This window comes from Schistosoma haematobium, chromosome 5 (assembly GCF_000699445.3).
Source record: "Schistosoma haematobium chromosome 5, whole genome shotgun sequence".
In the NCBI taxonomy this organism is placed as follows: Eukaryota; Metazoa; Platyhelminthes; class Trematoda; order Strigeidida; family Schistosomatidae; genus Schistosoma; species Schistosoma haematobium.
This window is the reverse complement of record NC_067200.1, coordinates 4470336-4497955: the sequence shown is the minus strand read 5'-3', so window position 1 is coordinate 4497955 and position 27620 is coordinate 4470336. Positions and strand designations below refer to the sequence as shown.

The following is a 27620-nucleotide window of genomic DNA, read 5'->3' as shown; positions in this document are numbered from 1 at the left end:
ATGATCCCAGCAGATACGAGCAATATTTTTAAGACACCTGTGGTCAAATATTAGTAGCTTATGAGTATCTTCTACTACAAATGGCCACGTTTCGCAGCCGTAAAGTAAAACAGAACGAACTGCCGCGCAGTATACTCATCCTTTAATTGACAGACAATCTATGGCTTGAAGTTGATAATATTTAAATGAATAAGGAGTTAACACTATAACTTCTTATATATCCTTTATTTGTTTAATAAATTTTTTTATGCAGTCAAGTATTGTATTCATGTCGAACCAATTAAATTTAATTGGAATATGAAGGTATTTGTAGAGAATGTTGAAACCTGGAAATTCTTTATATGGTCATCCGAATGAACTATTTAGGAAGAGACGGCTGTATAATTATCTTTGGTTAAAATAATTCAGTAGATTGTTATTAATAACTAAAAATATATTATATCTGACCATTCAATTAAACGTACTAACTGATTAGTGAAGAGATAGATCAACATGAACAATTAATTTTAAAACACTTATGAAAACAAAGACAGAACTTTCAATGATGTAGATGATCATCATTTCCTTCTATACTTGGAAAAAGAAATACTGAAAATAAACCTAACGTGTAATACCAGTTAGTTAATATACATGATCGTTTGAACTGATGAACAAATCAAACGAATTTAGTTAATATAATTTCAGTAATCACCTCAAAATGGACTTTTGGTGTATGCTACTTATGTCGATAGATATAAGTAGTATGTAACACTTATCAGAAGTGAAATGCATGGCAGTAAAAGATTGAGTAGATTGAAATAAAGAGAAGAGAGGAGAAAACTGAAAGCAATCAAGATAACAACAAGAATGAAGCAACAATGAAGCTTTTAAGAGACAATTCAAAGAAGATATGCAAATGATGTATGATTTTCACATTATAATAAACCATTGCGTGATTATGCATTGAACAATAAATTGGTCTTCCCAACCTGTGTTCGTTCATTACACACTAAGCTCATAATTTCTAATGTGATCACAAAATACTATGATATTTTCAGTCATATTGTAATAATAAGTACTATCCTCAACTAAGGCCATCAGTAAATTACTATGACACATAGGTTAAATACATGAAGCAGTAACTCAGTGATTAAGAGTCTAAACTTTTAGTCACTAAGTGATATAAACAAACTCCACTTCTCTTAACATCCGGTTTGAGCAACCGAATAGTATCAATATCACACATGTAAAATGTACCTCAAAGATAAGTACACCAACCTGTATCTAGTAGGATCATTAATACAACTTCACGAATCAAGACATTTTGTTACAATTTCAAGAAGACTTACTTTAAAACTGGTGAAATAATTCGAACAATTTTCAACATATGCCTTTTAATTAATAAATAGATTGTAGTTTAAAACACTGTTACACTTATTCTGCAGATTAGACAAACCGAGTAATATATGCGATAACTTTATTATGTAATAAAAGCCGATAAGTGGGTTGCATACATCCAAAAATTGATCTTAGTTGTAGTAACACTGAAAACTAGTGGACACTGAACAGCTGTTGTTTCATTATAGTACAGAACATATCAACAGTGTACATATATGACCTTAGTAATCGAACCTTGTCGAAGAAAGTCTTGCGTTGAACACATTAAAACATACGTGCTAAAGTAAAATGACCACGTGTATGCAATTACTGTCAGGGAAGTCTTACTCATTACCTTCTCGAGGATGGAGTGTTTTACAATATTCACCGGGTTGGTGGATATAGAAAATCTATCTAAGGGACTTGGAATACTCGGATTCCAAACCAATGGTGGCACATGGGATCCAGGATCTTGAGGGAACCAATCATTGGTCACCGGATACCATGGGACTGTATCTTCTAACGCCTTATGGATTAAACCTCTAGATCAAAGCTTCGGGGAGTAGTAGCCCTCTAAGAAAATCATCTTCGATTTAGGCGCCCTAGCAGTATCTCACCCCTCACACAAATAGAATGACGTAGTGTGACCCAAATATATTTGGTGCCCCCCCTTGTACCACTCTATTTATGTGTTTAAATAAAAATAAATAAACAAAATTGACAAAATATTAAACGAAATAATAAATCTCACACATACACACACACACAAACACACATTCATACACTACTATTATTACTGTTGACAAGAATACAAAACATTGAGATGATTTTTTTCCAAATACATATATTGTTAAAATGATTATCACATAAATTTGTATTACAGGCACATTTACATAGTTTAATGATGTAACCTACTACACAAGCAACATCATATATATAACAACAATAAAAACAAAAAAACGATTATTTTCAATAAAATTGCCAAAAAAATAAATGAGAATTAAATGAAAATTGTGAGGGAAATATTAGTTTATAGGGGGGAGGGGAAACTCTCCTTTCCCACCCCCACCTCCCTCCTTTATATTCATGAATTATTTTCTTCTTGTGGTACTTTTAGTTTTGACACTTTGATTTTTTGTTACTTTTTTCTCAAAAAGAAGAAAAAAAATTTTTTTTTCCTTTTTATTCTTGAACTAATTTTAACTTTTCACCAGTACTCAATCGAAGGTTGGAACCATAACGTAAAAAAAATTCATATTTTCCATAGGCATTTAATAAATCTGTAATAAGGACAACCTGAAGTGTTTGAACAAAAAAAAACAAAAAAAATGGCGGGAAAAATCTAAAAGTCATTTATAATAGTAAAAAAAATAAGTTATGGTTAGCAGTAGAATATAAAATGTGCATTTTATCTTATTTGAGAAATGTTTATACATTGCAGTGTTTATAACTACATTGGGACTTGAACCCAATTATCTTTCAATTATCTTTCAGCGTATTTGCTTGCGTCTTACTGGACGTAGGAAAGATCCTGCAAGGAAACCTCTTGGGGCTATATTAATGATAGTCAAGCTAAGAGTATATTTCAGGAACAACAAGGAAAACAGCTAGGCAGCCATGTATGTGATGCCCACCCCGATGCAGCATGGAATGATATCCGAAAAGCTGTGGAAACAGCAGTGATATCTGCTAGTAAGGTGAACCAGAAGGTTAGGGAGCAACACTGGATCTCACAAGCATCTATCTCACTGATAGATGCTCGGAAACTCATTAAACCTGGCTCTGAACATAATGAAGAGCGGAGTCAGCTTAAGCGCAAGCTGACAAGAAGTCTACGCAATGATCGCGAACAGTGGTGAGTAGCGAAAGCAAGAGAGATGGAAAAGGCAGCGGCAATAGGTAATAGCAGACAACTGTTTAGACTCGTTAAGGAAACCGGAATTAGGAACCCGACTGTTAGCGAAACAATCTCAGAGAAAGATGGACATATCATACATTCTCAATCCAGGAGATTGGATCGATGGGCAGAACACTTTAAGTATCAGTTCAACTGGCCTTCAGCCACACTTCGGTTTCCCACGATCTCCAGTCAACCTGAATGGCAAGTTAATGTAAGTCCTCCGTCCCTTTACGAAGTTGAAAAAGCCATAGGAAATCTGAAGCGAGGGAGAGCAGCAGGCCCTGACAGGTTTACTCCTGAGATTTTTAAGGATGGTGGTTCAGTATTAGCAGTGAGATTAACTGAGGTCTTAGGTAGAATTTGGGAACTGGACGTAATCCCATCTGACTGGTCTCAATCACTGATTGTGCTAGTCTATAAGAAAGGGCAAAAGTCCTCTTGTGACAATCACAGAGGAATCAGTTTGACTAATATAGTGTCTAAAATATTAGCTTCAATAATACTTCGACGTCTAACCCAAGCTGGTGAAGAGCAAACTAGAGAAAACCAGGCTGGTTTTCGACCTGGACGTGGTTGTATAGATCAGATATTCACACTACGTCAGGTTCTAGAACACAGACACACATTCAGACGCCCCACAATGGTAGTATTTCTCGACCTTAAGGCGGCATTCGACTCTATTGATCGTGAGGTTCTATGGCAGTGTTTGTCACTGAAAGGAGTACCAAAGAAGTACATTAACCTTATAAAGGCTCTCTACTCGAACACAACTGGTAGAGTGAGTGCTTATGGCGAACTGTCATCAGAATTGATCACCTCAAGTGGTGCTCGTCAGGGCTGTCCACTCTCCCCATTCTTGTTCAACTTTGTCATTGACGTACTTTTAGAGATGACACTCTCCTCATCTAAATATACAGGGGTTGAACTTCTACCAGGAGGTTAATGACTTAGAATATGCTGATGACATAGTTTTATTTGGTGAAGACGCTGAAAAAATGCAGAGTCTTCTGACCACTCTAAGCAACAATGCAAGCATGTTCGGGATGCGATTCTCTCCCTCGAAATGCAAAATGTTGCTTCAGGATTGGGTTACATCGACACCCGAACTAGTGATAGGGAGTGAAGTAGTTGAGTGTGTCGACCGCTTCACTTATCTTGGAAGTCTCATCAACCCTTGTGGTCTGGTGTGTGACGGAATCTCAGCACGGATACAGAAGGCTCGACTAGCTTTTGCCAACTTGCGTCATTTATGGCGTAGGTGAGATATCCGTCTATCAACCAAAGGACGGGTTTACTGTGCAGCAGTTCGTTCCGTCCTACTTTATGGCAGTGAAACATGGCCGGTAAGAGTAGAGGATATCCGTAGGTTACTAGTATTTGATCATAGGTGTCTTCGAAACATTGCTCGTATATCATGGGACCATGGAGTAAGTAACGCAGTTGTTAGGAAACGGGTACTAGATAAGGATGGCAAATCAATTGATGAAGTAGTGAAACTTCATCAGTTGAGATGGCTGGGACACGTGTTACGTATGGCCAACGACCGACTGCCTCGACGTGCTATGTTCAGTGGTATAGGAGTAGGTTGGAAGAAATCTAGGGGCGGCCAAACCAAAACATGGCACAAGTCCATGAAGTCACTGACAAGTGAACTGAGTCATGTTGGTAGGTGTAGACTACCTGGTTGGGGACCGCGAGATGACAGCAACCGATGGTTAGAGACCCTGAATGACATGGCTCAAAATCGTTTGCAATGGCGCAGGTACATACACACTTTGTGTTCTCCCAAATTCTAATCTTCTGAATTCTTCATGTCCCTTTCTTTTTTCCTCTTTCCAAATTTCTTTCACTGGATTATACTCTTTAAATAACATCTCCAAACCCTAATCTTCCTGATTACTGCTTATACTCTTATTACCTCTACCACTACGGGATTTGAATCGACAAGTGCATCTCTGTGCTAATGTGGTGTGGCAACTCGAACTGATGTACGTACGTACGAAGTTCTACGTTGTTACTGACTGACTGACTGTCAAATGTCCAACGTATATATCCATTAAGCTACTGGATCCATTGAGTTAATAACATATTTAATGAATATGATATTTATATCATAAATACTAAGAGTTTCATTTATCCAGTTATAAGTATTCTCCATTGAATTTTAATCAGTCATTGTGTTTGAATCCCAATGTTAACATTAATATTACAATCCAGTAAAGTTCATGAAATTGACGAATTCGAAACAGGACAATAAGCGTGTCTTGGTTTCTACAACTAGCCTTAATCTATTGATTTCACATACCGGTTGAGTAGGTCAATTTCTGATAAGTTCAGATTTGACTATAACATCTAACCTAGCCAAGTTCTTCAACTTAATATATGTGCATTTGACATGTCAGATTATGCGTTAAAATTTCTTTGTAGATTTTCGTGCCATCTTTCTGTGAATTCTTCATCGCTATAAAGTATAAACCGATTGTGTTAATGTTGGATTCATATCATTTTCACTTTTCTGTTTTGTACAGAATTAATGTATGGACATTAGGTCTTAGGGAGTCAGGATGAAAGCCTGAAAGTAGGTAACACGCTAGTTGATCCTCATCAGAAGAGCTCATTAGTAGTCTTGGGAAAACTGATGGTCCTTGCGAGATTCGAACTGGCACCGAACAGCTTTACAGTACTGAGCCATTAGGGACCCAATTAACTTCCACTAGCATTGAGATATTTACAACTGATCGATTACTCAATAGTGCTCAACGTCAAATTTGTGTGGTTCATTAGTGCCAACTGGATTTTGCCGATACAGTTGCAATACAGCTACTCGTCAAACTGACGCAACTAGCACTAAACGGCTAGAGAAACATGATATTGTTTAATATTAGCTGATCAGTTAAGTTTGAAATGATCTGATTGGTTTTTCACTTACCTGTCCAAATGCATGCACCAACGATGCAGCGAAATAGAAATTCGCATTTCCAGTACCCGGTTGCAACCAAATATAATGAAATAATGGACTAAGAAACAATGCAGTCAACAAGCAACACGCCGAAATAAACATCATTCGAGTTTCTGTATAAGAAAAATATAGTAAGCAAAGAAGGAGAAAGTGGTGAAAACAGAGAATGACAAACGTGTCTGAAGATAATACAAGTTGAAATGTTAGTTGGTCCTTAAAGGGAAACTGTATTTTAACTAGGCTTCGTATCAGTTGGAGCTCATCAATAAGATGTATCTGCGGGATTCAAATCCGCGTTTCGTACATCTTGAACATTGTCTTTAATCACATAGCTCTGACGCCTCGATCGTGGGAAACAGTTTATCAATTCAACTGTAACTTTTGACAACAGACTTCTAGGTGCACCGATATAGCGGACGATGATGAGTCAGCTGGATGTAGTGTTTTGCATATATTCAGCTTTTGATTATATAGTAAACAATCGCTAGATCGTTAAGGAATACTGTTTTATTCGTTTCTTCCGGAATAATTTAGTTGGATTCGGAAAACGTTTGGAATATCATTTTTATTGTATCGAGTCGCAAAAGCCTTGCTTTCTATACTGGCCATTTTGCTACATTTAAATAACAGTTGAAACACATAACACTCAGCCCACTATTTATTTTATTATTTTTTCCTGAGTGCAATCATTCAGGGTTTTAAATACTTCCACTAACTTCACATGAAACATTTAGTCCACTTAAGCAAAGTTACTAAAGAATGAAAATTATTAGGTACTATCATTACTCTTTTTTTCCGCCTAATGCATCTCAGGTATGTGGCATTCTATCAACAATCTAACACTTTCAGGTTCAACTTTTGCGAAGGCCACAACCTGTAAGAGGCATCATGACGCCATAGGAAGTGTTGTTGAACCTATTCTACGTGGTGTACCGAATCCTTCGACCCTTCGTCCTAATTGAGGACGTAGAGTCTACAGAATGAAATTTCATGTTAACCACTTTACAAGTGAGTGACCATTGACCAACTAATGTCGTCCCTGATAGCCCTATTGTCAGACTACAGGATTATGATAATCCGCATTAAATTACTTTTTCATAATACAAGAATCCATATTATCACAGCTGGTCAGATTTATATTGACACGTAGTTTGTATCTGGTGTCAGCTAAACTAGACCGTCTTTTTACAAACCTCGTCAAGTCACTGAACAAAGCGTTTTAACCATCATAAATAATTTCACAAGCTACATTTTCCCACTCCCATTGCATTTTCACAGAATATTTAATTAGGTCTTCAATGGTCCTCAAACATTAGGAAAATTTAACAACAGGCTAGAAGGTTATATATTTGTTCAACATCTCTGGCTAAAAATTCTGGTCATTTTACTATAGTCTGTTTTCGGCTTTAACAAGGTGGTGAGATAGGTGATGTCAAGGATTGTTTCGCTGTTACATTACTCCATTTAATATTTTAACCTAACTTTGATTCGAACGAATTCATTATACATACATACTTTGAAATTCCTTATAAAATTCCTAGTGAGGCATAGGATTATCAGCAACACTTTTTGAATATTCTTTATTGAAAATGGAAAATTTTCGATATCATATTCTCCTTTTATCAAATATGGTTGAGTAAAACCTTCTCTCTTATGGTGACGCAATTTTTCAATCTCAACTTTCTTTAATTAAGTTACATGTAGCTTGGCTAACTTTAAATATATTACTGAATTATTTTTACATTATATCCCTTTCGAATTACTATTCACTGTATGACTTTGAAGGATAAGGTGACAGCTCTGGAATTTCATCAACATTATAATATTTCTTAGAAGTAATCTTAGTTACAGATATGTTGTCTACTCAATAAGAATAAATTAATATTCGAACCTATGTAGAACAGTATTTGCTGACAGATACAGTTTTCTTGCTGATATAGTCTACTTATTATGACTATGGGCACGCCAAGGCTGTGTTTGGCAGTTGAGGGAATTGCTTAGAAAATCTATATTTAGGTGAGTTTAATGCACACATCAGAGATAAAAGAGATAAATATGGTAAAATTTGGGGTTATAAATGAGATTGTTTACACGGAAACCTCTAACACTCATCTACTACGTAATCTAAAACATAACTGCGTACTATTTAAACTTGGATTAATTTTAATTTGGTTATTTATTCTCTGAAGAAGTGACTTACATTAAGTCACGAAACGTCAGAAAATCTAATTTTCTACTCATTGGGATATTACAAATATATTATTTATTTATAACTGGGTACGCTACACTTAGTGAACATTGAATATGTTTGTGTAAATTTCAGCTTGTATGGAAAACTCACGATTTAACAGATGACTCCACATTGGTAGGATAGATATTAAGAGGCCAAGTTCTCCAATATTGTGATATGGTTGTAATACATTGATAACAAATGATATAACAAGGCATGTATATAATGGATTTCGACTAATTAGCATAAATAGAGATATAAAGAATGGGAGCATATGAACAATAATTACGAAAATTGATTTCAGATAAAATCAAATAGTCTTAATAAACATTAATTAAATTTGACAGTAGTATGTCTTGACCGTAAACTGAAAAATTCATGAGTATATATTGTCAAAAACAGGAAAACTACAGCTTTCCACTATCCCTATTTAATATTTTAGTGCTTTTTATAACAACTGAAGCTGGTACTTGAAAAGTGTTTTTCTTCGAGATATTGAAAAACCATTTTATTTAGGTCCAGTTATATGATATTTGACAGTTGAATTGCGACAAACATAGATTCTTGTTAATGAAAATCCGACGTTGGTCCTCATAGATGGCTTTTAATGGATCTGCAACTGATCTTAATCAATGTCCCATTGTGACAAATATTTTTTTTAAAAATTTGAGTCGTTTTCAAATTCCTTTATCAAGCACAAGTTAATACATTCCACTTAAAGCCAGTCATACTTTTCTTGTGTGAACGCCTAGTAATACTACTTGATTGTTCATATAGTATTCTGATTGATAATTGAATACAACCAGGTGATGCTTGGAATAAGTAAAACACATCGGAGCAAAGCTGGACAGAAAAGATTAACTTCGGGAGACGTCCTATTGCATTTTAGTAATGGAAATATCTATAAATGCGAGTGGTTGTCCTGATCCTCTGCAAAGACGCACGAAAAGCGCCAATGGTATATGAATCTCATGCACCGAAGACCATCAAACAATCCTTCACAAAAAAGGATAGGACCACAATGAATGTTATGCACTGCTGTGAGTCGACCAATAAAAGAAGTGGAGATCATGAACATCAGTTTTATGAGAGGCTGTAGTCGATCATAGAAAAATGTTCAACTACTTAGCGTTCACCGAACCACTCACTGTATGACTAATTAACAATCAATGTCGTTGAATGACACCGGCGAGAATTTTTCATGCTGATTGCTCGAAATAATTACACTGAATTTTGTCCAATTACAGGCTGACCTTGATTCGTTAATTTGAAGATTGAAGGTTCAGAATTTTTTTCACCCCGTCGCCACACATAACAAGTAATGAATCAAACATTTAACGAAACCACGTTTATCATAACTTGGTTGTCAATACAATTAGATTTTATTTACTAGTAAGAAAGCAACGATTGGATTATGGGCCGAAATAGGAAAACTCTTTTATAAAATTATAACAACAAGATATTACAGATTCATTACGATTATTATTGTTATTTCAAAACGAAATATATTCACCTACTTGAATTTAATTGTCAAGCCAACTACTATGCTGAAAATAAGTAGTTGGAAAACCCATGTGAAAAACTCACTGAAATGATCAAACATTTCAACAAACATGTACCAAAAGATACCCATTTGAGGTGTACAATCAGCTACAATGATACTAAAAAGAAAGTGGAATATCAGCTAACAATGAATTTACATCATTAATAACATGATTTAACAAGTCAACGATAATTCGTTATGATGCGCGGTGTCCAACGATTTATACTGATATAGGAACGTTCAAAATGCTAGCCCCTCAAGATTATCTTGACTGTTGATTAGAGGTAATAGCCCGATTGTCACTTCTTAGTTTTCCACACCGTAGAAGGAAATTTCTTCTTAAGGAACCTTCTGAGGATACTGAGGTAGTGGTGGTCTTGGTGACTTGGAAGTTTGACTGCAGAGCCCTAGGGACAACTGCTTAAGACTATACACAACTTCATGATCTTGAATCCCCAATCAGAATAAAAATAATGATCGTTGAAAGATCTGACCGTCCAGGACGGATATCAGCGGGGTAAGGTGAGATGTGACATGCTTTCATTCGATCTTTTCTAACCCCTTTGTGATATGAGAGCATAGCTGTAAATGCTAGTTGCTCAAGTAGAACGCCTTTCTACTATCACACCACAGTTCAGTCAGTAGTACGACTTCTCCGTCGGACATTAGGTTGGTGCTTTTAGCCTTACTGTTCTCCAAACGACCTATCTAGAATGGTTCAACCTAAAGGTACACGTATTCTACCTAATATAGTTCGTTTGAGTCATCATGACAGGCAAGTACGACGACCACATCAAGTTAGTAGCTACAGTCCAGATACCTACAGTTCCTTGATCTTCAATCAACAATCAGAACACAAGTAATGATCGTTGTAAGATATTTTTATCTGTTCTTGTGTATATGAGAGAGCGGGAGTATCATATAGTTTTAATGAGCGTTAGCTTGATGGTCAAGGTACGTAACTATCAGCCACTAGACTACAGCTTTGAAGCTTGGGTCATCTAATTCGGCTTGGGTAATTTGGTAGTACTGTGGTGAGTGCTAGTTGTGACTGGTGGTCGACTGTTGACTGCATCGCCAATTGTTATTTCGGAATCGCTTATTATTCTACTTGCAAAACGAGGAACCATTGCAATTCTCACGACGCAAAGTAAGAACTCTAAGACTGGTACAAGTTAGGATTTATTACCACCAAAACACGACGACGATCCTAGTCGAAAGTATACTCAATAGATATATATCCATTGTAAACTCATTTGGTTATTAATTAGGATGAAATTACTTACATGAAAAGTACTTAGCGTTATAACAAATAATATGTTGCATGTCATGCTGAGCCTAGTTCATGTTAATTTAATAAAACAATATCGTATATTATACAGAATAAAATATCATACGGGAAAAAAAACACTACACTAGGTTATCACATTTAATGCAAACGGAAGTACTGTTGAACAAAAATCATGATGAGTAGAACAATCTAATTTTGACTTTTTATTGGATCATATCAGTGCTAAATATGTCGACAGAAATAAGTAGTATGTAACACCAATCGGACGTGGAATGCCTGTCAAAACAAGGTTAAGAAGATTGAACCGGAGAAAATAGGGAGGGAAATATAAAGGAATCGACAATTGGAAAAATCATGAAGGATGTAAACAACAACTGATGGGAGATTCGCAAATGAAGTATTTTATGTACGGTTTTCACATTTTACGAAAGAACTCTGTAATTTTGCCCCAAGCAATCAATTGGTTGTCTCCATTTGAGTTCTTTTTCACCATAGAATTACTAACATTCAATGTAGGATAAAAGTTATCCAAAGGTCTGCACTTGGTTACTGAATTACATATAAAGAAGTTAAAAACGGAACATTTAGCTGGTGTATGAAACATCTGGTACTAAGACGCTTACCAATAATTTCCTAACTGCTTATCAACCCCATAAAACTCCTAAACCTGAGCCCTGAATAAAATATAGAGACCTGAAGTATAAAAAGAAGCTTAACTTCCAATGTTAGTTTGGGCCACAGAAAACAAGGATATTGACAAGCTTATGTGTGACCTTGATATCCTAGGAGCTTCTGAACACATATTAAAATTAACAATAAAATAGGTAATTGCTCAACTAGGGTATACAAATCGTTTTCTAAAACTTTCTACAAAGTTTCCATAGAATATTGACTGGTTGGAATATTTCTACTCTTTTCCTAGTTTATGAGAGAATTCTCGAGGGCTCCGAACAGTATATATAACAAATACGGTAAGAAAAAAAATATCTTGAAACAGTCTTTGATATAATTTCTAGTCGTTGATTGCATTGAAATTAGTATATGCACTTGTCCTACTTAGAACTCATCAACCAAATGTACCTACATTTAAGTATTAACGGTCACAGTCCAATTCACCTCAAATACCAACACATTATCCCTCAAAAATATATATATGTAAATCTTGTGCAGTAGAAATATATCCTCATAGGATAGATATAAATTAACAAAAATTGACTATCATAACCATTTACCGAAAGGTTGACAACAGAACAATATAAAATCTATTCAAACCCCAATATGTTTGTGAATAATCAAAAGAAATTATACAGAATTTAATACTTACGTATTCCAATAAACTGATGTTAAAAAACTCCAATCATGATTTTCTACAATATAACTAATCCATAATAAAATTGAATAACTTCCAATGAAAGTAACCAATAATGGGAGGAGATTAGATAGACGAGAAATTATTCCTTTCGATTTACTTGGAAACTGCTTTTAACAATAAAAGATATGTATATAAAGAAAAAGTGAAATGTATAGAAGAGGTTTTTCATTGCATAAGGGATTTGATCAACAATAGGGACAAGCCAATCAGAAGCGTTTCAATTATTAGCCAATCAGAAGACAGTTAGCATAAAGTAAAAATATATGATAAGAAACTAATGAATTATAGTGGATATTCTTCTTTTACATGATCTAAAAACTTGTTAATGCTTGATAAAGGTTAAGAGGATCTGAATTCATAATGCATACGATATAGAAACTCGTCCATAGGGTTAGGGCTATGGTTTAGGTTAGGGCGGCGAGACCCTAATTTAGGGATGAGTCAATCAGAAGCGTTTGAGCAATTTCAAGGTCACGGGGCCAAGTCCAACACGTGATGCTAACATACGATCGGTTCACAGCGGATTTTAGAGAAGAGGTGATTACTGAGAGACTAGAACCCTAAACCTAAACCTAACCCTATGGACGAGTTTCTATACCGTATGCATTATGAATTCAGAACCTCTGAAACTTTATCAAACACTAACAAGTTTTTAGATCATGTAAAAGAAGAATATACACTGTAATTCATTAGTTTCTTATAATATATTTTTACTTTATGCTAACTGTCTTCTGATTGGCTCGTCCCTAAGTTATAGTCTCTCCGATCAATCCGATTCACTTAAACGGGAATAATCAAAACTATAAGATAACTGTTATATCCTAATAAGGAATAAAATGAATGAGTACTGCTACGAATTATTTATGGACTATTATTACATATATTCCTACGGGATAACCACTACGTAACTACTGGATTATACATATATATCCATACTTCTTTTATCATAAGCTTTCATTCAACCTATTAGCTAGTGCAATGCGATTTACCATTCTCAACTTATTTTCACATTGTTAGTTACAGCATACCACACTCATAGCCACTTTTGACTTGATCTTGTATAATTTATTTTCCATTTTATGGTGTGATGAGGCCTGATCTGTATGTATGTAAACTACATATGTCTGAAGTATACAATACATAAAGTGGCGGCCGGTATTGGTGTTCTAGACTCAAAGGGGAAGCCTTCGCGAAAAGCTACTGTACTGAGGACCAAAAAGGATTCAGAGTCGACGCAACGCTACTAGTACCGTAACGTTATTCCTGGTCTGCTGAAACCACGCTCCAAACTGCACATAGAAGCTTTTAACGCCTGAACACTGTGCCAAATAGGACAACAGGCTTCCTTAGGTAGGACTTTCGGATCTCGCACATCGATGTGTGCTGCGTCTCCGAAACGTGCATACAGGATCCGAGTAGTGTCATTCACTTGACCCCATCATGTCAAAATAAAGAATCAACTCGATTCACACTTCGTGTATCTGCAAGCCCTGATGTTGCTTCCCGTGGCCTCGCTGGCGTAGGTATAGCATTGAGTCCTAGGGCAGAACTAGCTCTCTTAGACCGGATCCCAGTAGACAGTCGTTTGTGCGCTAGCCGACTAAACGGAACAACAAGGACACTCGTCATTGCCTTTTCGTCGTCTCTGCCTACTCTCCCACTGACTGCAGCTCAGATGATGTGAAAGATGAGTTTTACAGAAAGCTTTCCGACTTTCCCCAAAAAGCTGGGCGCTATGATGTAGTAATAGTGGCCGGTGACTTAAATGCTCAATTAGGTAAAATAAGCGGAAAGGAAAGACACCTGGGTGGATCTTATGGTGGCTCAAAGAACAGATAATGGCGACCAACTGTTGCAGCTATGCTCAGATAGCCACCTGTTTCTTTCAAACACCAACTTTCAGCATAAGGAAAAACATTTTTTTGACATGGTAACCCCAGGATTCGTAAAGATGTTGGACCCAAATAAATCACATCGCTATCAGCCACAGATGGGAGGGCTCGATAGAAGACTGTCGCTCATTCTGGAGCACAGGCGCTCTAGTGCCAGTGCGTATTTGTCTGAGTCTTACTGGACGTAGGAAGGATGCTGCAAGGAAACCCCTTAGGGTTCTATTTATTGATAGTCAAGCTAAGAATATATTTCGGGAACAACTAGGAAAACAGTCAGGCAGCCATGTAAATGATGCCCACCCCGAGGCAGCATGAAATGACATCCGAAAAGCTGTGGAAAGAGCAGTAATATCTACTAGTAAGGTAAACCATAAGATTAGGGAGAAATACTGGATCACAGCAGCATCTATCTCACTGATAGATGCTCTAAAACTCATCCCATCTGGCTCTGAACATAACAAAGAGCGGAGTCAGTCTAAGCACAGGCTGATAAGAAGCCTACGCAATGATCGTGAACAGTGGTGGGTAGCGAAAACAAGAGAGATGGAAAAGGCAGCGGCAATAAGTAACAGTAGACAGCTGTTCAGAATCGCTAAGGAAACCGGTATTACGAACCCAATTTTCAGCGAAACTATCTTAGAAAAAGATGGATATATTATTCATTCTTAATCCAGGAGACTGGATCGATGGGCAGAACACTTTAAGTATCAGTTCAACTGGCCTCCAGCCACACTTCGGTTTCCTACGATCTTCAGTCGGCCTGAATGGCAAGTTAATGTAGGTCCTCCGTCTCTTTACGAAGTTGAAAAAGCCATAGGAAATCTGAAGCGAGGGAGAGCAGCAGGCCCTGACAGGCTTACTCCTGAGATTTTTAAGGATGGTGGTTCAGTATTAGCAGTGAGATTAACTGAGGTCTTAGGTAGAATTTGGGAACTGGACGTAATCCCATCTGACTGGTCTCAATCACTGATTGTGCCAGTCTATAAGAAAGGGCAAAAGTCCTCTTGTGACAATCACAGAGGAATCAGTTTGACTAATATAGTGTCTAAAATATTAGCTTCAATAATACTTCGACGTCTAACCCAAGCTGGTGAAGAGCAGACTAGAGAAAACCAGGCTGGTTTTCGACCTGGACGTGGTTGTATAGACCACATATTCAAACTACGTCAGGTCCTAGAACAAAGACACACATTCAGACGCCCCACAATCGTAGTATTTCTCGACCTTAATACATTTAATGCATTTTACTCTGTTGATTATGAGGTTCTGTGGCAGTGTTTATCACTGATAGGAGTGCCAAAGAAGTACATTACCCAATATAAAAGCTCTTTAACCGGACACAACTGGTCGAGTGAGAGCTTATGGCGAACTGTCATCAGAATTGATTGCCTCAAGTGGTGTTCGTCAGGGCTGTCCACTCACGAGGTCGTTGGATTGGTGTCGTTGTGGTGGGTTTGCTGCCCGACTGATGCTGAGATGACCTAATTTGACTATTTAGAGGAAGTAAAATCCGTAACAAGGTTTCCGTGGGTGAACCTGTGGATCATTATCATAACCCAAAAATATATAGTGATGCATGCACCTGTTTTCGTGCTGGACTGCATGTACCCTGGCTTAGTGGTATTTACCCTAGGCTTCAGCGGTAATGATCGTAGACGTGCTTTTAGAAATAACACTTTCCTCATCTAAATTTCCATGAGTTGAACATTTACCGGGAGATTCACTTGTTGACTTAGAATATGCCGATGACATAGTTCTATTTGGTAAAGACGAGGACAAAATGCAGAATCTTCTGCCTAATCTAAGCAACAATGCAAGCGTGTTCGGCAATCGATTCTCCCCCTCCAAATGGAAAATGTTGCTTCAGGATTGGGTTACATCGACACCCGAACTAATGATAGGGAGTCAAGTAGTTGAGCATTTCGACCTCTTCATTTATTTTGGAGTCTCATCAGCCCATGTGGTCTGGTGTGTGACGAAATCTCAGCACGGATACAGAAGGCTCGACTAGCTTTTGCCAACTTGCGTCATTTATGGCATAGGCGAAATATCCGTCTACCAACCAAAGAACGGGTTTACTGTGCAGCAGTTCGTTCCGTCCTACTTTATGGCAGTGAAACATGGCCGGTAAGAGTAGATGATATTCGTAGGTTGCTAGTATTTGATCATAGGTGTCTCCGAAACACTGCTCGAATATCCTGGGAACACCGAGTAAGTAATGCAGGTGTTAGGAAACGGGTACTAGGTAAGGATGGCAAATCAATTGATGAAGTAGTGATACTTCATCAGTTGAGATGGCTGGGACACTTGTTACACATGCCCAAACACCGACTGCTCCCACGTGAGATGTTTCATGGTGTAGGATTAGGTTGGAAGAAAGCTAGAGGCGACAAGACAAAAACATGGCACAAATAAATGAAGTCACTGACAAGTCGACTGAGCCATGTTGGTAGGTGTACACTACCTGGTTGGGGACCACGAGATGATAGCCACCGATGGTTAGAGACCTTGGATGGCATGGCTCAAAATCGTTTGTACTGGAGCAGGTGCATACACGTTGCGTTCTCCCAAATTCTAATCTTCTGAATTCTTCATGTTCCATTCTTTTTTTCTCTTTTCAAATTTATTACACTGGATTATACTCCCTGAATAACATCTGCGAACCCTAATCTTTCCGACTACTGCTTATACTTTTACCACCTCTACCACTACGAGATTCAAATCGACAATCGCTAATGTGGTATGGCAATTCGAACTGACGTACGTACGTACGAAGTTCCACGTTGTTACTGACTGATTGCGGTCATAGTTACACTAAATAAAAAATGAAATTTAAAATGAATAGTGTTCGTTTAATCGTTAATGCTAATCGAGGTGCAATGTGACCACCTGTATAAGTGATTCGACTTTGTGTGAGATGGTTATAGGTAATTGACAGGAAGCCCAGTAAAGCCAAAGTTTTGTGCTAATTCAGCACTTGACATATCTGTGATCTTGAGGGAACTGGTGCCTTCTAGCGGATTCGAAACCCTGGTTGACAGCTTTTAGAACCAGATATAATCTTTTAGCATTTCGGTTCACAACTAACCTGTTCTCTGTTCAGTACCTCTGACCAATTAAAAATTCAATATACCACGGGGCCGTAGCATTTTATCTCTAAAGCTCAAATCTTTACAATTGTAAGCCCCGATCTCTCAAAAAGTAGATTCGTGGCTATCTAACAGCAATCGGTTAGTGGATAACCTATTAGCGTTTGGAAAGAAAGATACTGGCTTCGTGCCCCTATGTGAACATTAACACGATTCAGGTACATCAAGCTGAAGAGTTCAAAACAGGACGAAAGGCCCGTGTTGAATGACACTGATAGCCATGATTTATCTATTTTACTTTTAAAACATGGTGAAAGATTATTTCAAGTGAAATTGAAATACACAAGACAAAACTAGGCAATGAGATGAAAACATCGACTAAACTACACAGAAATGTGCATAGTTTCTTTCTTATTAGTAATAATAGAAATTTAGTTGTTTTGATGAAAGATTCAATCTGAAGCCTTACATAACTATTATCACAGATCAAAGTATTTGGAAATCATCGTTTTCTAAACAAAACAGTGAGATAAATATCTTACATTGTAAGCAGCAGCTAAAACTGGAAACATTAAATATCCTGGATATATACGAATGTAACATCCAACAGCGCAAAAAGCAGCAGCCGATAACAAGTGACCTAAACAAAAATTTAGGAAAAAATATTCGCTAATTGTTAATTATTAACTGATAACGACCAAATAAAAATATGGCATCGATCCATGAACTTACCAGTTGCTCATTTAAGCCATATCATTAAGTGTAAAATTGTGTGGTTGATGTTCACGGTTGTAATAATGTCTTATGATTGCGAATATTGGGTGACAACCTAGAGTCAGTTGAACAAGCCACAGTTGCAATCACGAAGAGGTAGTTTACTGGTTAGAGTTTGATTTTCAGTCGCTCAGTCTCAGATTTAAATACAGCTTTTATTACTTCAATTTGGGCAATCAGGTATTACCACTTGCCTTCACACTTAGAACGTGTCGCTCAAAGACCAAGTACACGAATGTGTGTCTGGCAAGTGCCAATGACCTTGTTTTTATTGCTCTGTTTAAATTTTTCAAGGGATCTGGTTGTATGATAATGAGAGTTGCAATCATTATTTATAGCTTTGAATGTTGAGATAAGGATAATTCAAGTCATCCCATTTATTGCTCCTATTTTTTTCTGGAAAGAAGGACACCTCATCAAAGTAACAATGAACGATCCCAGCAACAGTGAGAACTACAGAGGCAACACACTACTATCAGTTTAAAGGAAAGTGAACGCCCAAATTCGAAATAAATATGTTGGTTTTCGAAAGGATCGGTCGTATACCGACAAAACCGCGACACTATAGATAATTGTTGGCATCAATACCAAGGTTCAACTTGATAGTTTCAAATAAATTGAGCAGTGAGTATAGAGTTAATAATAAATATATTTTTGCTATATCTCAATGAGTAGAAAAATTGTATTTCTGACGTTTCGTGAGCTAATATAAACCACTTCTTCAGAGTAAACAAATAAACGACATTAAATCAACACAAGACAATTAAATGAATCCAACTCATCACTAAATCAACTCTCTCGACTATGTGAAATCATTTGATAGAGTTGAAAGTAGAACTTTATGAAACCTTCTACGATATCATTGTGTTTCTGAGATAATCGTCATCATCATACAGAGCTTCTATGAGACTAAACTCATTACAGAGCTCACAGATGCATTTCAAGCAAAGACTAGTGTCAGACAAGGTTGCGCACTCTCGTCTTTTCTGTTTCTTCTGATAGTTGACTGGATTATGAACACCTCCACGTCTCAGGGAAAGCACGCAATACAGTGGACAGTTTGGATCCAGTTACACAATTTGGACTTTGCGGATGACCTAACTATTCTATACCACACAGAGCCAAAACGTAGGTGAAGACAGTGAGTGGGCGGAAATCATCAAACTACATCACAAGGAATCCCTAACTTGGAGCTCTCAAGCAAAAAGAAAAAATGGGGAGACCGAAGAATAGAGTCAGTCAGCTACAACGTGGGACCGTTGTTTCTACTTTTACGTGGTGGTCGGGCTTGCCTATCGTGATGAACCAACCGAGCTATACTGGCTGGAACAACCGTTCCTCAAGGTCTTACCATGGCAGACAGGTCGATTGAAGAGCGGTAAGACTAAAAGCAACAAACCCAAGGTCCGAAGGCGAAGTCGTACTGCTGACTGTACAGAGGTGTGACAGCAGTAAGGTGTTTCCTTCAGACAACCAGCATGACAGCGGTGCTGTCTCCTCACGAGGGTGGTGGGGTTGGAAAAGGCCGACTCTAAAAATGCACACCTCGCCTTATCCCACAGATATCCGTCTCCGGTGGTAAGGTCTCAACAAGTACGGAGCTAACACAAAAATTACGCATAAAAAGTCGTGTAACCGACCTCAAGCAGTTGTCCCTTGGGCACTGCGGTCGCGCTCTCAGGTCACTTAGACCACCTCTAATCCGATTTCCTCTTCAGGTACCTCCAGAAGAACCCTTCTACGGTGTGGGCAACCGGGAAGTGATAACCGTCCTCATACCTCTAACACGACTCAAGACCACTGTATTCATATTCAACCGAAGAATACAATGCACTGGAAATCGGGAGCAGAAATAGTGAGTAGCACGTGACAACAACAGGAAAAAAGAACTCAGGACAAAGTTGGTAACAGGCATCAGTAAGTCCTTTTTTATTTTGTACTGTTTTTTTATGTTTGTATTTCCACTACAGTTTACATTATCTCCTTTCCTTTGGTTGCCATATATAACTGATTTCGCCTCTATGTACTGATGTAATATTTATTTATTTATTTCAACACATAAGCATTGGTACAAAAAGGCAATGAACAGATATACGCCACGGAAATCATTTCATTTGTGTGAGGGCTGGGATACAGCCCGGGTGCCCGAACCGAACCAGATGGTTTTCTTAAATGGCCACACCCGGAACTTTTGACCTGAAGGTCTGATCCACAAGGCAGTGGAGCAAAGTCAGGAGATGCAGTCCCATAGTAGTTGGTGACCAATAATAAGTTCATACTCCATTTGTTTCCTTAGGATTCTGGAGCCCATGTGCACCAATGGTTTAGAATCAGGGTTTTCCAACTCCCATAGATGGATTCGCCATATACACCAACCAGGTTAAAGCGCCAGACATTCATTTATCGTCCTCTCAATTTCGTAAACGACACCCCGCCGTGGCAAAGTAGTGACTAGGGCTTCCTTGGAAGTGGTTGTAAACACGTGGCCACGTGATAGCATTTCGAGAGGGAAAGCGGACTCTCCTCACTCTATGCCGTATCCGAGCATTTAGGAGCTGAGGTAATAACAACTTATACCGCGACACCGTTGCCACAATCTACATTGACAATAGATATTACTATGTAAAGAATGAATACGACTGCACTTGCTCAAATGAAGAGTAACTCGAATAATAATTGAGATTTCAGTGATTAAACCAACCAGCCATAATTCCTCAATTATCATATAAATGTGACGAAATCGTTCGTTACACCAAATCGTTTCAACCAAAGCAGATCTTAGTGAACTAACGAAAACATCACAGGGAACTTATTAAACAGATTATATATAATTTGTAAAAACCACTGGTTAAATTGATCACTGGTTCGGATATGAAGTCGCATCTATCAATGTCATATATCCTTGAACTGTATGATCTCAATAACTCCGCCTGTAGCTCTTCTAGAGTTACTGCCGGTCCCAAGCCCGGGTAAAGGAGGAGGGTTGGGCATGGGGTTAGCGTCCCCATCCCGTAGAAAACTAACTCGCTAAAAAAAACGCTTGCCAGAAAAAATAATTCAAACCATTTTAACTCTGCCCTGAGAGTTAGAAGGTCTTCATTTAGAAGAATTATGACGCTTCATGGTGAAAGCCGAGTTCCTTCGGAAGCCACGAGGCCGATGCCCCTTCTAACAACCAGAGCAAAAATTTTTATAGGTACATGGAACGTTCGAACAATGTGGGAAACCGGGAAGACCAGCCAAATAGCAACGGAAATGAGGAGATACAACTTGGCAGTACTGGGAATCAGCGAAACCCACTGGACCCAAGCTGGACAGAAAAGGCTAGCTACGGGAGAGATGCTGCTATACTCCGGTCACGAAGAGGAAAATGCTCCACACACTCAGGGAGTTGCTCTAATGCTGTCCAAAGTAGCACGAAATGCACTTGTAGGATGGGAATCCCACGGATCCAGAATCATCAAAGCATCATTCAAAACAAAGAAGGAGGGGATCTTAATGAATATTATCCAATGTTATGCACCCACCAATGATAGCAACGACGACATTAAAGATCAATTCTACGAGCGGCTGCAGTCAGTGATAGAGAAATGCCCAAGAAAGGACCTCACCATTCTAATGGGAGATCTAAATGCCAAGGTCGGAATAGACAACACTGGATATGAAGATATTATGGGACGACATGGACTGGGAGAAAGAAACGAAAATGGAGAAAGATTTGCAAATTTGTGTGCATTCAACAAATTAGTCATAGGAGGCACAATATTTCCACACAAGCGTATACACAAGGCTACATGGATCTCACCGGACCACACTACAGAGAACCAGATAGATCATATTTGCATCAACAAAAATTCCGAAGGACAATGGAAGATGTGAGAACCAGGAGAGGTGCTGACGTAGCTTCAGATCACCACCTAGTTGTAGCCAATTTAAAATTGAAGCTAAAAAAGAACTGGACAAGTGGACAAACAGCACTACAAAGGTTCAATACAGCCCTCCTTCGAGATACTGTCAAACTCAATGAATTCAAGATAGCTCTCAACAACAGGTTCCAAGCCTTTCAAGATCTACTGAAGGAAGAAGAAACTACCATGGAGGACAACTGGAAAGGCATCAAAGAAACATTGACTTCAACGTGTCAAGAGGTTCTGGGCCTAAAGAAACACCATCATAAGGAATGGATCTCTATAGAAACACTGGATAAGATCAAAGAAAGGAAGAACAAGAAGACAGCAATTAACAACAGCCGAACACGAGCAGAGAAAGTCCAAGCACAAGCTGAATACATAGAAGCAAACAAGCAAGTGAAGAGGAGCATTAGAGCCGACAGGAAGAAATACGTGGAAGAATTAGCAACGACGGCAGAAAAAGCTGCTAGAGAAGGAAATATGAAACAGCTCTACGATACAACGAAGAAACTATCAGGGAAATACAGTAAACCAGAGAGGCCGGTCAAAGACAAAGAAGGCAAGCCAATCACTGAAATTCAACAACAGCGAAACAGATGGGTAGAATACTTCGAGGAACTCCTGAATAGGCCGGCTCCAATGAATCCACCGAACATCGAAGCAGCACACACAGATCTTCCTATAGATGTCAACCCACCAACGACGGAAGAAATTAGAATGGCCGTCAGACAAATCAAGAACGGGAAAGCAGCAGGACCCGACAACATACCAGCTGAAGCACTGAAATCAGACGTCGAAGTAACCACAAGCATGCTTTACCCTCTATTCAAAAAGATTTGGGAGGAGGAACAAGTGCCGATGGACTGGAAAGAAGGACACCTCATCAAGATTCCAAAGAAAGGAGATCTGAGCAAATGTGAAAACTACAGAGGCATTACACTACTGTCAATACCAGGGAAAGTCTTCAACAGAGTGTTGCTGAACCGGATGAAGGATGCAGTAGATGCCCAACTTCGAGATCAACAAGCTGGATTCCGAAAGGATCGGTCGTGCACAGACCAAATCGCAACACTACGGATCATCGTCGAACAATCAGTTGAGTGGAACTCGTCACTATACATCAACTTCATTGATTATGAAAAGGCATTCGACAGTGTAGATAGGAGGACATTATGGAAACTTCTTCGACACTACGGAGTTCCTGAGAAGATTGTCAATATTATCCGGAACTCATACGACGGACTACAGTGCAAAGTAGTGCATGGAGGACAGCTGACGGATGCATTCCAAGTAAGGACCGGAGTCAGACAAGGCTGTTTACTCTCTCCCTTCCTCTTTCTTCTGGTGGTCGACTGGATTATGAAGACCTCAACATCTGAAGGAAAACACGGAATACAATGGACAGCTCAGAATCAATTAGACGATCTGGACTTCGCAGATGACATAGCCCTCCTATCACGTACACACGAACAGATGCAGATGAAAACAGCCAGTGTAGCAGCAGTCTCTGCATCAGTAGGCCTCAGTATACACAAAGGGAAAACCAAGGTCCTCAAATTCAAAGCGGAGAACAGCAATCCAATCACCCTTGATGGCGAAACTCTGGAAGATGTAGAATCCTTCACATACCTGGGAAGCATCATCGATGAACAAGGAGGTTCGGATGCAGACGTAAAGGCGAGGATTGGCAAAGCAAGGGCCGCATTCCTACAATTGAAGAACATATGGAACCCAAAACAACTTTCAACCAATATCAAAGTGAGAATCTTCAATACGAATGTCAAGGCAATTCTACTGTATGGAGCTGAAACTTGGAGAACTACAACAACCACAATCAAGAAAGTACAAGTATTTATAAACAGCTGTCTACGCAAGATACTCAACACTCATTGGCCGGATACCATCAGCAATAGCTTTCTGTGGGAGAGAACAAACCAACTTCCAGCTGAAGAGGAAATTAGGAAAAGACGATGGAAATGGATAGGACATACATTACGCAAATCGTCAAACTGCATCACGAGGCAAGCTCTAACTTGGAATCCTGAAGGGAAGCGGAAAAGAGGAAGGCCAAAGAACACATTACGTCGGATAATAGAAGCAGATATGAAAAGGATGAATTACAACTGGAAGGAGCTGGAAAGGATTGCCCAGGACAGGGTTGGATGGAGAATGCTGGTGAGCGACCTATGCTCCTTCACGAGGAGTAACAGGTGTAAGTAAGTAAGTAAGTATGATCTCAATGAAAGTTACAAATGTAAGAAACGGATACTATGCTGAAAAGGTTGTTTATTCTACAACATTTCCTAGTAGTACTAGGGTAAACAAATAATATTAAGAATCGATATTAATGAAGTATCACATATGAAACATGTTCAAGTGAATGAGAGCAATTCTGTCATTAAAACCTTCCTTATCGAATAACGATGCTCACATTACTCAAACAGGTGTCCTTAGGTACTGACTACTTAGTGTTTACTTACAAAATTGGTTAGTTGATTTTCCCAACAAACGACAAGTGCATACGAATAGGTAACTTATTCGACCTCAGAAGTGAAATTCAACGTTGTCAATCGAAAGGTCTTGTGGCAGTAATTTTGCATGAGAATTTCTCACCATATTATCCACAGAAATAACAATTGATTCGCACAACTGTGTAAATGTCTAACTAAAACTGTAACGTGAATTAATGGTAAGGATTGGTTTCTTTGAAGGATGTTCACTGGATGTATATTAGTAAAGTTTGTAACTGACGTCACTTTCCATTCCTGATAACACGTGGAAAAAAGAAATAGGCATTTTGAGTCCTCGTATGTACACGAAAACTAGGGCATACAATACAAGAAACCACAATAAACCTGTCACTACGTAAAAGCACTTTCAACGGAATGAAACTAACCTCTACAGACAGATATATTGATCCATAAAAAGACAACATTGTACACAACAGCTGTCGACTGAGCAGCTGAAATCAGTATTGAGTAAGGATTAAGAGCGTACCTGTGAGGAAAAATAAGTTCAACAAAAGTCAAATTTAAGAACTTAAATATGGTATTCCCTCTGAGTGAAGTATAAAACAGGACACAGATGTGTTTCCTTTTCACCTAATCAAGGGAACTTTTGGTGGTATATAACGTCTATCTACTAACCAATCTTCCTAGCATAGTAGGATTTAAAAGAACGTGCGTTTTAACCAACACAACTTGATTGGGACATTACAACACACAAACTGAAGTCGTTTTAAGCTAAACCACCATTGAAAACCTGGAAGCACAGGACGACTGCCTCGCCCCAGAATGAGACTTGAGCAGTGAGCACCCACGATCTCGCACCAAAGGGGCTCAAACCCATGGCCTTCACTCTCGCGCGCGAGCGCTTAACCTCTAGACTACTGAGCTGGCATCCAACAGTGTTACTGTCTAACTTCAATATATCCATGAAATGAAGTACAACAAGGAAGCAGCAAACATCACGTACTGACTCTATTTGCAAAACGCCTTGAGAATGATGACTGATACTTTCATAGCTTTAGACAAGGTCTTGCTTATAAATATCAAGTCCCCAAAGTCTACTTACAGCCTTTTGGTATAGTGCAGTTTATCATGACATCGTTGACAACAATGCGCTCATGTTTCCCAGTCTACGTAAAGACCTACCAATCCAGTTTTCACAACATACTATGGAGATCGAAGAAGCAGCATTATTTAATATTTACTGATGACATACTAGATTACCAAAACTGCTGCTGGTGACTACAGATGCCTTAGAAATATTGCTCGTATTTGCTGAGATCATCGGGTGAGTAATAGTGAAGTAAGACACAGGGCATTACAGAATGGTGGAAAATCAGTCGATAAGGTTGTAAATCCTCATCGACTGAGATGGTTGGGTCACGTGTTACGTATGTTTAACCACAGATTACTATGAAGCCAATACTGACTAGTGTTGAGGATGCATGGAAGAACGTTAGGGGCGGCCAAACCAAAATATGGCACCAGTCTGTAAAGTCGCTAACTCCCGGTCTGAGCCACGTTGGTATATGCGGACTACTTGGTTGGGGTCCGCGTGACTATCGTAATCAATGGTTGGATACTGTGTGATTGGAGTGGGTGGAGACTCTGGGTGACATGGCTCAGAATCGATCACAATGGCGTAAGTGTAAACACTATCTATCTTCCCTTAAGCTATGAAACTAAAATTATTTCATATCTTTCTTTCTACGAATTAATTCTTTCTTTCTGTACTATATCCTTACATAAAATCTTTCCTTCATATATAACACCATTGAATTAACTGCTTATATGAATCCGGTGTTCGTCTTGCTAGGCTAATAAGGTGTGGCAAATTGGACCGATGCACGTGCCTGGTCCTACGTTGTAACTGACTGACTGACTGCTAGTGAAACTATAAATAAAAACCTCAAACTAAATTGATTTGAATTAAAATACAGTGGGCAGTTTAATGTGGTTCATACTAGATTTGCTTTACGAACGACGAAACGTTAAGCCAGTTTTAAAAGTCAAGCCAGTATAAATGAAAAATATCGTTTTACTGATAATTGGTCACAGTGGAAGAAAAGAGTAACTCACAATGACAATGATACGAAATAACATGAAAGAAACCCTTAACATTAAAACTCATAATACACCAATTTTTCTATAGGTTTTGATATGTATTAAGGCCAAGCACGCTTACCATATCACTGAAAGTGCTTGAAGCTTTCTGAAATCTATTTCTTTCAATAAGAGGTGCTTCGATGAATCATGTACAAAAGACTTGTAGCGATGTTGAATCGAGAGAAAATAATTAAACCCTGTTCCGCAAAATATGAACAAGGAAGTCAGCAAGATGAATTCAAGAGCCTAGAACAGTAAATAATCAACTTAACTACAAACCAAATGATAAAAAGTCCCATCTCCATCAGTCAACTTTAATAAGTAAGACCACATTAAAAGCAACAAAGGAGGCTATCAATCCAAATGTGATTTTAATCTATTCTAACCTGATGTACTACATCACCATCATACGCAGAAATCCCATGCTTTTGTAAATAAATCCCTTCACTAACTGTGCCAATTAAATACTTTATTCCGAACATACCAGAGTCCCACTGATCTAATGATGAATATGTAAGACTATCCAAAAAGTTTTTGGATGCATATGTCTTGACCAAATTCCTAAGGATTAGTCCAAAAACTACAGACAATAAACAATCCCAGGTCATTTGCGAAACCAGCTGTTAGGTCGCAAGTGAACTCAGGTGAAGAAGATAAACAACTCTAAAACTAACAGACTGTCGATATTTT

General features: G+C 38.4%; 1 protein-coding gene across 3 annotated transcripts; it reads right to left on the bottom strand.

Annotated features, from left to right (window-relative positions):
• Positions 1-274: 274 nt before the first annotated feature.
• CLIP4_1 (CAP-Gly domain-containing linker protein 4) lies at positions 275-27620 on the bottom strand. 3 transcript variants are annotated; one of them, XM_051217339.1, is made up of 11 exons: positions 27415-27620; positions 27317-27381; positions 27210-27281; positions 27010-27176; positions 25214-25314; positions 18175-18272; positions 12604-12758; positions 9963-10106; positions 8557-8681; positions 6186-6328; positions 275-2652 (listed from the first exon to the last, which is right to left on the bottom strand). In XM_051217339.1, exons 1-11 carry the CDS (start codon positions 27536-27538, stop codon positions 2539-2541), a joined length of 1308 nt encoding a protein of 435 aa, XP_051064725.1. In that variant the 5' UTR covers positions 27539-27620; the 3' UTR covers positions 275-2538. The 3 variants fall into 3 exon arrangements, with proteins under 3 accessions (XP_051064725.1, XP_051064724.1, XP_051064726.1); XM_051217338.1 differs by having other exon boundaries at positions 12604-12755; XM_051217340.1 differs by lacking the exons at positions 25214-25314; positions 27010-27176; positions 27210-27281; positions 27317-27381; positions 27415-27620 and having other exon boundaries at positions 8557-12755; positions 18175-21360.